Source organism: Neofelis nebulosa, chromosome 1 (genome assembly GCF_028018385.1).
Source record: "Neofelis nebulosa isolate mNeoNeb1 chromosome 1, mNeoNeb1.pri, whole genome shotgun sequence".
NCBI lineage: Eukaryota > Metazoa > Chordata > Mammalia > Carnivora > Felidae > Neofelis > Neofelis nebulosa.
The window spans coordinates 193,922,631-193,935,900 of NC_080782.1; the positions used below are offsets into that span (position 1 = coordinate 193,922,631).

The following is a 13,270-nucleotide window of genomic DNA, read 5'->3' on the forward strand; positions in this document are numbered from 1 at the left end:
AAAAAATACTAGCCCTTATGAGTTCCAAGATAGCCAACATCTGGATTGTATGTATATTTCTCATGCTTATAGAATATCTTTATTAACAGGAAGATTCACCCCTACAAGGTAGATAAACATATATATAAAATATATGGAAAAAATGTATATATATGAATATATTTCAAAACATAATATATTTTATAAAATATTTCAATATATTTCATAAATATATAAATACATTCCATTATATAAAACATGAAAATTGTTCCTGTTTGCAGACAATATGGTCTTGCATAGAGAAAATTCCAAAGACTCTGCCAAAAAACTTAAAAGTAATGAATGATTTCAGTAAAATTGCCACAGAATACAAAATCAACATACAAAAATCAATTGCATTTCTACATACTAACAACAAACTATCTGAAAAAGAAATAAAGAACAACATTTATAACATCTTCAAAAAGTAAAATAAAAAACTTAAATAATAAATTTAACAAAAAAGGTGAAAGATCTGTACCCTGAAAATTACAAGACATTTATGAAGGAAATCAAAGACACAAATTAAATGGAAAGATATTAGTATTAATGGGTTGGAAGAATTAATATTGTTAAAATGTCCATAGTACCCAAAGTCGTCTATGGGTTCAGTACAATCCCTATCAAGAACATTCATTGGGGGGGATATTCTCTTCAATAAATGGTGTTAGGAAAATTGGATAGTCATGCACAAAAGAATGAAATTGGACCCCTATTTTTCACCATTTACAAAAGTTAACCCGAAATGGATTGTGATACCTGAAACTATAAAACTACCAAAGGAAAACATAGGAGAAAAACTCCTTGACATGAGGATTAGCAATGATTTTTTGGATATGACACTAAACACAAGCAACAAAAGCAAAAATAAAGAAGTGTTTCTACATCAAATTAAACGCTCCTGCACAACAATGGAAACAATCAACAAAATGAGAAGACAACCTACATAATGGGGAAAAATATTTGCAACCGCCTATCCGATAAGGAGTTAATATCAGTTTTATATATATATATATATATATATATATATATATATATATATATGTTCCATATAATTCAAAGGCAAAATAGAGAGAGAAAAAGAAAGAAAGAAAGAAAGAAAGAAAGAAAGAAAGAAAGAAAGAAAGAAAGAAAGAAAGAAAGAAAGAAAGAAAGAAAGAAAGAAAAGAAAGAAGAAATATGACTTGAAAATGGGCGGAGGATGGGGCACCTGGGTGGCTCAGTAGGTTAAGCGTCCGACTTCTGCTCAGGTCATGATCACATGGCTTGTGAATTTGAGCCCAGCATCAGATCTGTGTTGACAGCTCAGAGCTTGGAGCCTGCTTCAGATTTTCTTTGTCCCTCTCTCTCTGCCCTTCTCTGGCTCGTGCTCTGTCTCTCAAAAATAAACAAACATTTAAAAAAATTAAAAAACAAAAAAAAGAAAATGGGCAGAGGACCTGAATTGACATTTTTTCCAAAGAAGATATACAAATGGCCAACAGGTACAAGAAAAGATGCTCATCACTAATCATTAGAGAAATGCAAATCAAAACCACAATGACATGTCACGCTACACCTGTCAGAATGGCTAGTATCAAAAAGACAAAAAAATAACAAGTGTTGGCCAGGATGTGGGGGAAAGGGAGCACTTGTGCACTGTGGTGGCAATGTGTATTGGTGCAGCCACTGTGAAAATCAGTATGGAGTTTCCTCAGAAAATTAAAAATAAAACTGTATGATCCAGCAGTTCTACTTCTGGGTATGTATCCAAAGGAAACATAATCACTAAATCTGCAACCCCATGTTCATTGCAGCATTATTCACAATAGCCAAGTCATGGAAACAACCCAAGTACCCATCAATAGATGAAATATCTAAACACGTGCTTGCACACACATGCACATACAAAATGAAATATTCAGCCATAAAAAAAAAAAGAATAAGGAAATCCTGCCTTTTGGGACAACATGGATGGACCTTGAGGGTATTATGCTAAGGAAAATAAGTCAGACAGAGAAAGACAAATACTGTATATTCTTACCTAGACGTGGAGTCTAAAGAAACCAAACCCATAGAAATAGAGACAAGAATGGTGGTTGCCAAGGGCTGGGGGGAGAGGGGAGGTGGGGCATAGAAGGAGCAGATTTGGTCAAAAGGTACAAACTTCCCAGGTATAAGATGAATAAATTCTAGGATGTTAAGGCACAGTATGGGGACTATAGTTAACAATACTGTATTATACACCTGAAAGTTACTAACAGTAAATCTTAAGTGTTATTACCACAATAAAAAGAAAAAAATGTTAATTTTGTGAAGTGATGGAGGTGTTAACCTTGTTGTAATCATTTCACAACTATATGTCTATCAAATCATCATGTTGTGCACGCTAAACTTACGTAATGTTGTATGGCAGTTATATCTCAAAACTGGAAAAAATAAAGTTCATGTAAACAAAAAGTACACACATATATAATGATAAAGTCCCAATTATCCCACCTTTACCCACAAAAAGATATCCTATAGTGTTAGTAATTAGAAGATTATGATGTCAGTACTTACATAATGACATTCAGACAAGTAGGTTCGATTCTGCACTTGGAATTGGAAACCAAAGAAAAAAAGAAGATGACATGCTACAGGTAATAGTTAAGAAATAAAGACAAGGCAGAGGTGCCTGAGTGGCTCAGTCGGCTAAGCGTCCGACTTCGGCTCAGATCATGATCAAACGGTTCGTGGGTTTGAGCCCTGCATCCGGCTCTGTGTTGACAGCTCAGAGCCTGGAGCCTGCTTCAGATTCTGTGTCTCACTCTCTCTCTGCTCCTCCCCCACTTGCGTTCTGTCTCCATCTCAAAAATAAATGAACATTTTTTAAAAATTAAAAAAAAAAAGAAAGAAATGAAGATAAGGCGGGGGTGGGCAGGGGGGAGTTGGGGGGAGGCAGGGTGGAGACAGAGATGTGCCAGGAGGCAGAAGGGGAAAATCAAGGTAAACCCATATTTGATCATTCCCCCTAAAATGTAGACAAACCTTGAGGAGGCTTTCAGTACAGCCTTAGGATGAGATGAGGGCTCTGCCCAATGGATGAAGGCAAGGGTCCTACACTTGTCTTCTGAATCTGCTGGATGGTTAACTGAGAAGAGACAGATGAGAAGCTCTTGGTCCTTACCAACGTTCCCCCTGTGTTCACAGACCTCTCATCGAGAGGTCGATGGAGATGGTAACTTTGCTCCATGCGACCAAGCCCATAACATGAAGAACAGTTGATTATTTTCTTCCTACTGTAAAGATCTTAAGGGCTTGAGGTTTGGGGGGGAGAGTTGTTGGGGGTTTTTTGGTTTGTTTGTTTTAACATGTAGAACAGTTTCCTATCATTGAACTCAAATTATTTAACATAAAATCTAGGACTTTTTGTTGTTGTCAAGGTCCTGCATCCTCATTCTAGCCAGAATTGCAAAACCACACTATAATTCTCTGAGTGATAGCAGCGGGATCAAAAGAACTTACCCTAGAATTAGCTTTAAAATAAACTATTGGGGCTTCTGGGAAAGGAGAGAATGTGTGTTTACCACACTTCTCTTCTGGAAGCCCAGTAAGATGAGTAAAATAAACTGTATTTTCCTTAAAAGGATATCTTTAATAACTAGCATCAGATAAAAATTGTGAAGTCCAGATTTCGTTAAAACATATTTATTTTTTTCAGGGGCGCCTGGGTGGCGCAGTCGATTGGGCGTCCGACTTCAGCCAGGTCACGATCTCGCGGTCCGTGAGTTCGAGCCCCGCGTCGGGCTCTGGGCTGATGGCTCGGAGCCTGGAGCCTGTTTCCGATTCTGTGTCTCCCTCTCTCTCTGCCCCTCCCCCGTTCATGCTCTGTCTCTCTCTGTCCCAAAAATAAATAAAAAACGTTGAAAAAAAAAAAAAAGAAATAATCACAGAAGAGGCCAGCCTTGCACTCAGCTCCATCAGAAGCTTCCATAGAGTGGGGCACTGAGTGGCTCAGCTGGTTAAGCATCCGACTCTTGCTTTCAGCTTTCAGCTCAGGTCATGATCTCACTGTTTGTGAGTATGAGCCCCACATTGGGCTCTGCACTGACAGCTGTGGGGCCTGCTTGGGATTCTCTGTCTCTGTCTCTCTCTCAAAGAAATAAATAAACATTAAAAAAAGAAGCAGCAGCAGGAGGAGCAGCAGCTTCCATACGAAATGAGGTAAAGGAGTTCCCTTGAAGGTGGACCTCAGTTTAGAATGCTCCTGAGAATCAGCAATGAAAGCAGGTGGCCTCTGAGATAAATCACCCAAGTCCCCGGGAGGAATGCTCTATCCATGAGTCTATGATAAATTTCTCTGGTCGCTGTGGACAGAAATAGACCAGTCAGGCCAAACTATTTCAATCTTATATAACTCAATTAAAAAATAAAAACAAAAACATGACATTGGGGCTTTCTCAGGACAGAGAGAGAAGACAACTATCTACTCCATTTCTGCTTACCGAGACAATAAATTAGACTTTGATATGGATCAAGGCTACACACACATGTACACACACACATGCACACTCCTCCACAGATTACACACACATATATCTTCTTCTGCTGGATCTTTGAATAATGAGACATAGTGATTAGGGCCATATGGCTTTGTTACTTTAGGAAGTATTATAATGGACTGCATTTTATTCTTGCAGAGATAGGCCTCCAGGCACGATCTAGATAAATAGAAGAATATGGGGAGAAAGGCCTAAAACTTTGCTGTGTATAATATAGAGGGCTGTTTGTTGTAGACAGGAAAAATTCTTTGCAAGATATATTGGCAATGTAAAATTAACCTTTTGTTTTAATTTGTACAACAAAATAAATTTACAGTACTATTTCATGCCAGAAAAATTATTTGCCAAAGAGGTGCTTTGTTCATTAAGCCCTCGTGGCCAGGGAAAAATTTATTGTATACTAAACCAAAAGAGCAGGATTTGTTTTTGACCTGTTTTTAATTGACATATCCAGCTAAAACCATGAAGAGAAGATAAACTCTTCTCCCACATAACTAGATTTTTCAGAATCAGACATTAGTAGTGTCTATGTTTATTGTCCTATTGAATAGGACAAAGATCTATCCTATTGAATAGATCTAATGTCAGGTTAGAACCGTGACCATAAATCAACATGTCACCTGCGTTAAGTATCCATTTCTAGTTTGGTTCCTTTGAAAGGAGTCTTTAGGCTTATAATTCTTAAAACTCTTAAAAGCATGGCTAGAGTGGGAGCATCAATTATGAAGGTAGTAGTTACAGACAATTACCAGATTTAGAAAAAGGAGAAAAACTTTTCAAAGCTAAGTCCAGAAGGATCTTAATAACACTGGGCCCACAAATCTAAACTAAAACTGGCTTTGAGTAGCTTGGTTGACATTTCTGCATGCCCTTAACACCTTGTATGGGATGGCACCTTACAAACTACAACATGCTTTATGCTACCTTAATATCCTCCACCACCCAGACATACTCTGCCAGTGCAAGAGATCAATAATGATTGTATAAAATTTTTAGGAGGGGGCTAAATATTTGCAGTATTGTTGCTACTGGCAATGAAAGTTCAGATTGAATATGCCTGGGGATAGTCTGCAAAATGGACAACATTATTTCAATTGTAGTATTTACTTCCTAACCTCCTTCTGACTTCCTTTTTTCCATCTGCACGTGTTCTGGAAGAAAGCCAAATGGAGACATACCTTCGAGCTTTCAAAGCAACAATATAGAAGGACTCAAAGAACTATTACCTTCCATGATGCTAACTCCCTCCATGGGTTATAGCCAACCCACATGTAGCCGGACGTAGGCATTGACCAGTTGCCTCCAAATTTCCAGTGCTCAGAGGTCTGTCCTCAGCATAAGAAGTCCAACTGTAAAAAGTGGAAATATTGAATATCCGAATTTTCTTAACAGCTGTTGTAATAAAAATTAAAATAGGTTTTGTCACAACCATATATATATTGAACTTATCTGACCTTGTTTTGTCATTCTAGCACCATGTTGGAATTCATCAAAATTCAAATAGCTTATAAACGAAGCATGAACAGTAATACCAACTTGAAATGTTGAATTAATTACTCAGGGTGATTTAGATTCTGTAAACATAGCTGTCAAAAAGAAAAACAGCATTCTTGGCCCTCCAGAGTAAAAGATTCAGATAAAAATGTTTTCCTAATGAGCAGTATGCTCTGGTATAGTATTATTACAGGAAAGACCAAAATTCCAATCGTCCTTGCTAAATTGCATGTTTGCTAACTTCAGCTATTTTGAGATTTTTTTAAAGTTAAACCGTTTCTGAGTTACAGAAGAAGTATGCACGGTTCCCTTGTGCCTGGAAACGAAATGTTATCTATTCATTCCATCTTATTTAAATTCTTTAGAAAATTAGGTGAGTCTGATGATTCATGAAACGAACTTTAAAATTATGTTCAGTATAGCTTGTTGCACTCTTGGGGGTGATTATGATAATAATAGCTATCATTTTTGAGCGCCGGCTTTTATGTACTAGATTTATAATTCTCAAAAAAGACCCACATCAGTCATTTATCTAATGTGTTCATTTGCCCAAGACCACACAGAGACAGAAGAACCAAGAATCAAACCATGTCTAACACAAAAGTCTAAGTTGTGTTCCTGAATCAATGACATTTAGATAATTTTTTTTTGTAGAACCACTGTATTTTATGCCATAACCTCAGTATCATGCCATTAATCAAGCACTGTGAGAATACTGAGATTCTAACCTACCAAGGCCAGAAATTTTCTAGTGAAGCAATTCTCACAAGATATCCATTTAGTGAGAAAGAGTACCAACTGGACATTAGGGGGGGAAATTCCGTTTTAAAAAAGTTCCATCAGCCAGGATCTCCAAATTGAATAGAAGAGGTGTTCAATCCTACAGAGGTGGTTTACCTCTTCAACTGAGTTCTAGAATCTCCCTACTCAAAGTGGGTCCTCAGACCATCAGATTGGGTCCTTGTTAGAAATGTATAATCTCAGGCCCTACACCTAATGGCTGAATTGGAATCTGCATTTTGACAAGATCTGGCACCTTGTATGCTCACTAAAGTTTGAAATGCTCTGCTAGATGATGCATTTTCTTATCTCCCACCTCCTTAGATCCCTCAATCATCCCCTTTCTTACCTGTGTTTTCAATTTCTCTCTGCTGTTTTTTGTCTTGTTTACCCTCACACAGAAATACTCCTTTAAAAGTCCTCTGCTGTCTCTGTGCATCCCGCGTCATTTCTCTTTTCTCAACCAAGTGCCTTGAAGGAGCTGTCTGTACTCCCCGAATCTACATCTTGCCTCTTGTTCACGTCTCAACCTGCTGCAGCATAATCACCCACTGAACATCATCTGGCCCTCTACTCTATGCCAAACACTGTACCAGACTCTGAGGATAAACTGGTTGTGCAAGAGACAGTTTTTGTCCTCAAATGACTGTCTCTGAAATTGCTTTGACATCGATAACCAACTGACTCTCTAAATTGCCAATTCCACTTTTCCTTCATTATCAGGTAAGAGGATTCAACTGTCTTCCATAAGTCAGAAGTTGAAGAGATTTTGGAAAAATGTAAAATACTGCTACTCTTCTCCCTACCTTTTTAAGGAAAATAGTTATTTTTTAAGTTTATTTATTTTGAGAGAGAGTGTGGGGGAAGGGCAGAGAGAGAGAGAGAGAGAGAGAGAGAGAGAATCCCAAGCAGGCTGCACTCCACCAGTGTGAAGCCCGATGTGGGGCTCAAACCCATGAACCCTGAGATCATGACCTGAGCCGAAGTCGAATATTTAACCGAGAGAGCCACCCAGGTACCCCCAAAATAGTTATTTTCATAAAATTTTTTTATGTTAACATTATGGGGTTATTTTTAATTTTAAAATGAATTAATAAATATTGTGAAAGTGTTTTAATGTCTAATATTTGTAGGTCAACAGATGTCATCGCTATAAAATCTCTCTCTGGGCTCCTCAATAATTTTTACGAATGTAAAGGAGCTCCCGAGACTGAAAAGTTTGAGAACAACTAGATCCCATTTGAAAACCAGCTTAATTGCTCAACAAATCACTGAACTCTGTAGCTATCAACTATACAAGTAATATCAGAGGGATATGAATAAATTGGCCTAAGCATGTCTACCCTATGTTTTATTAATTTAGCTAAAGATAAAACTTTTTCTAGGCATTTCATGCACAGTCAGGAAACCAACTGAACTAGTTGGAAATAGTTGGCTACTAGCCCTGAAAAACTAAGTCTTCCCTGGAATATTTTTAGCAACTGAGATACATGCTCCTGTCTCCTGAAAATGGACAACAAGGTAAAAACTAAAACAGTTTTTAAATATTCCTTCTGTCTTTATGTTGCCCATAAGCAATATTTTCTAAAGTTCTTAAAAATAAAATCAGTAAGTACAATTATGCTGTTATCTTGAATCCTTCATACGTACTAGATTATCAAGCCATACCGGACTATGGCTATAAGAGCAATTATATTTACAACATTAAAATGAAGAAATATTTCAGGACTTGTATTTTGTTTCTAAAATAAATCAATTTTTTAGAAGAATGCATCTTTTAAATTATACCCAGATCATGAAATATCACACTTTGGTCGTGAACAATGAACAATGTCACATCCCCATTAACTGTCCATGCTATTATCAAATGCGTGTAGTTCTTTAGCGGTGATGAAGAGCAGGAGGAACTTCTGGTTCCAAAGACTTTGTATTCCAGGCAGAATAAAGAAAAAATAACTTCTTACTACTGCTTAGCCCTAAAGGAAAATAGAAATGTAAACTTTTGTCATGCGTCATCTTCTACTACAGGTAGTTAAACTCTCCGTAGGCAATGCAACTTTTTCACAGACAGGTTTTAGGACACTTTTAAATATAGTCTAATTTGCAACTTTTGCATGTGTTTCAGGTCTTTCATGTTTAGGATACAAATACGGCCTCAAGCAGTTTGTTTCCATCTTGTCCTCCCAGAACATGTGCAGGACAGTGTATCCTGTAGCTAGCTCTAAACGGATACCCTATTGAACATAACTTGTTTAAATCCCCAATAGAAAGTAAAAGTTTTCTTTCAGTTGGTTTTTATGTGGCAATTACTGTTAACTTTAAGTCAAAAGTAAAAATATGCTCATTCCGACTGTAAAAGTACATATACGTGTAGATTAATAGTGCCGCCTATAAGAGCATGGGGCCTTGCTTTCTATTCTTACCACCGCCCTTATTGTACCCTGGCGAGAATATTAGAGAGATGGTGAGGACAGTGTCAGCCTTAGAAACATCTTTGTTAAGTAGACCCAGTTATTCCACTTTTGTTAATACCTCCCAATTATGGTGCCTAGAGTATACAAAATTATATGCACAAAGATATCCTAAGTGGTATTAGCTGTAATGGCCCTAATTATAAACCACTTAAAAGTTTAAGGGAGGGGTCACAAAACTTTTTTTGTAAATGGCCAGAAAGGAAATATTTTAGGCTTTGCAAGCCATATAGTCTCTCTTAAAACTTCTCAAATGTGGTGTCTGTAGTACAAAAATAACCATAGACAATATGTAAGTAAATGGGCCTGGCTGTGTTCCAATAAAACTTAATTTACAAATGCAGAGCCAAGTTTGCCAGCCCCCGGTATAGGGAAATAGTCAATAAACAGATATAGCCATGGTATCCAATGAATGGTACATTATGTACTCATTGAAAATTAGTAATGAATAGAATGGAAAACATAAGGAAGTCTATAAATAATAAAGCAGGATATGAAAGTGTGTGAGTGGGTAGGATCATGGATGTAATAACACACCAAGCATATAATAAAAGGGTGACATATTATTAACTGTAGTTATAATAGGGTGGCAGAGCAAATAAATGGATGACTTTGTAAAATAAATAAGTAAATAAATAATAAATACCAACTATGTTTACATGTTGATAAAGGACACATTTTGAATGACACATTTTGACACTAAAATATGTCATTCACATTCTTTGGGATTTATTCTTGACCACATGGATTTTTATTCTAAATAATTCAGTTTATATTCATAGCTGTCTTATAGAGTAGGAAGGCTTTGTTATCTTTTTCCAAGCCATTTAAATAATTGATTTTGCAAAATAGCTTTTAGTATAGGTTATGTCCACTTAATGCCCTAAACCACGGATTCCCATCACTCCAAGAGTTACACAATAAGGTAATGCTCACAATATATGGCCTTTATTGTCTACATAACTTCCCATGTATTACCTAGGTGTGGACTATGGAAATGTCATACTGGGGACTCTCACCTATCAAGTAGGTGGAAGGAACAGACAGGTTCAGAACCACTATCCTAAACAAAGAAATCAAGAGAAAGATTTAGAATAATTTTTATTCAAAAGCAAAACAAGTAAAAATATACAGGAAACTAGGCATGGGGATTTGTCTGATCAGCTAGTGCCACTAGCACTTAGACAAATGTTCTTCATGACACTGGATCTTCTACATCACAATAGTTTCTGCAGGCCATATTTTGAAATCAAAAGAAATGACGAAACTTACTTTCGGCTACCTGAAAACTCAATATATTCCACACTTGGATTTTAGTTTTAATTTTGTTGACAGCACAAGGAACCTCATTTTAAGATCTTACCAGAGAATTTTTTTTAAATTTTTTTCTAACGTTTATTTATTTTTGAGAGAGACACAGTGTGAGTGGGGGAAGAGCAGAGAGAGAGGGAGGCAAAGAATCCAAAGCAGGGTCTAGGCTCTGGGCCATCAGCACAGAGCCCAATGCGGGGCTCAAACCCACAAACCCTGAGATCATGACCTGAGCCAAAGTCAGATGCTTAACCAACTGAGCCACCCAGGCGCCCCATTACCAGAGAATGTTAATAAAGACATTAACTATTAAACTTTATATGTGTACTTTAAATTAGCTCTAAACCTTCTACAATGAGTATATAGTTTTCAGAGTGGTTTTACTTTAATTTCAGCCAAGGATTTAAATAATCCATAGAGAATTTAGACCCGTTATTTGCCTATTCAAAGTATGAATGTGTGAATATGTGTGCATGTGTTTACACATATATATGCATGAACAAACATATCTATATACTTGTTCTCAAATAATGCATATATATAAAAATATATATAGGTACAAATATATATAGACATATATGTAAGCTTTCTCTAAAAGAAATGAATTTCTATAAATAGAAAAAAATTTTAAGTGATGAAAATATTAATTTTAGCAGTTTTCTTTTATAAGCTCCAGCACAGGAATAAGCTTATAGATGCTACTTTGAAAGATATTATAGTACACAGACAATAGCTGAAAATTTATATTGTTTTCAAAATGAAACAAGCAAGTTATAGGTTATACATAACCCAATACCAAGCTTACCTAATAAGAACTGTATACAAACCTAAGATGGAATGAACTAAATTTAAATCAGGCGTAAACAATTTTTATACAGTATTAAAGATAGTCTTCACTTAAGACATATTAAAATGGATTCACCACGGAATACAGTAAATCCCTATTTTAGTCACAAATGAACATGGAAAATATTAGAGGTTAAATATGGATATCATAAACCATTTCAATACTTGAAAGCAAACCATTACACCCACTGAAAGGTGATGTTTTGTCAATTCCCAAAAGTCCAAGCAAAAACATTTAAGGTGTTAGTTCTATTCAGTTCCACTTGTATATCAGTCATTAACAACAATTTCCAGAAAATGACCCATGACTTGACCACCCTTAGTGTGTCTCTCTGGAAGTTTCTACATAAAATTAACCATCAATTTCTTCTCCAAGTGCTAAATTTTAAGAAAGTGACCCAAGTATTGTAGTTAATACAGTAGGACTGAAATTCTAGGCATAAACCTAAGAAAAGAGAAAAGAGTTTCACAAGGGACCAGCATCCTAATGTGTGTGCAAAAGAATGCCAGCCCTAAAATGTTGCTCCATAAAATGTCTATAAAATGACATCCATAATACAGATTATTTTTTAAAAAGCTCTGAGTTCTGCAGTTGCCCCCACCCATATAACTGTAATTAAAAAAAAAACAACACAACTTTAAGCCGATATTTTCAAGATACTTGACTTCAAACCCTTCTTGCATATTAAGTGTCTGAAAAATTAGTACTCCTCAAAGCAATCTTTGAGAAATGATGTAAAATTTTAGTAATAAATTCTATGTTAGGAGAAATTCAGCGAAAACTATTGAGGAATACTTAAAATTCTAAGATAATATACAAGATAGACGTGAGTACAAAATGCAACTGATGTAAAAAAAAGAGACACTTGGTTGGTTGTTATTGGCAGGACAGAGGCACCATCTGCTAACACTCTCAGTTGTTTCAGATTATTTCTTCAGCCCTATTGCCATCACTTCATTCAAGCCCTCTTCACCACAAAAAGAACTTAAGATTTTTCCAAAGTGACTCTCCTCATTATAGTCTATCTTTTCTAATCCAGCGTTTCCCAAACTTAATATGCAACTGAATTACCCAGAGATCTTGTGGAAATGTAAGTTCTGATTTGGTAGGTCTAGACTGGGGTCTGAAATTCTTCTTTTTTAACAAGCTCTCAGGTGATACTGATACTACCACACTTTGGATAACATAGATCTAACCCATTCTGTAAGCCATTGCCCCATTACTCTTCCTAAAATACTGATCTCCTGTCACTGCCTCAGGAATCTAGGTGAACTCTGTGAATCGCATGTACACATTGGCAATCAGTTATTGGTCCAGAACTTCATTCAAGACCAATGTGGTCTTTCTCCTAACTGCTATGCTCATTCCAACCCACCTCTGCATCTTTTTCCCCTGAGGTAAAATGTATACGCAGTGAAGTACAGATTTGATCATTGCATACACCTGTGTAACCAATGCCCTCCCCCAAAGATATGGGACATTGCCATCACACCAACCCTGTGTTTTGACTCACGTTTATAAATACCCTTCCACCTTTCCTCCGCCTTTCACCTATCCTTGAGGACTCAGCTGAAGCCCTTCCTTCTTCAAAACACACATCAAATTCACACACATACCTCTATCTAAATTACTACTTTTTAAGACCCAGCCACCACCATCACCGAACTAATTGGAGTGATCTCCTCACAAACCTCTCTACCTCCATTCTTAGCACCCCCCCCAATATATTATTCACAGAGGACTCAGAGTGATCTTCAAAAATTATAAATCAAATCTGGTTATTCTCCTGCTTAAAATCTTCCAAGGCTTACCGTCACATTTGCAAT

At 36.6% G+C, this 13,270-nt stretch overlaps 1 protein-coding gene across 1 annotated transcript in view; it reads left to right on the forward strand.

Annotated features, from left to right (window-relative positions):
- The window catches only part of LOC131484549 (potassium/sodium hyperpolarization-activated cyclic nucleotide-gated channel 4-like), a 44,575-nt gene that overhangs the window by 5,992 nt on the left and 25,313 nt on the right, over positions 1 to 13,270 (forward strand). Inside the window, exon 2 of the mRNA XM_058682900.1 lies at positions 7,217 to 7,538. Within this exon, the coding sequence (XP_058538883.1) occupies positions 7,217 to 7,370 (154 nt within the window). The 3' untranslated portion in view covers positions 7,371 to 7,538. The remainder of the gene's footprint in view (positions 1 to 7,216; positions 7,539 to 13,270) is intronic.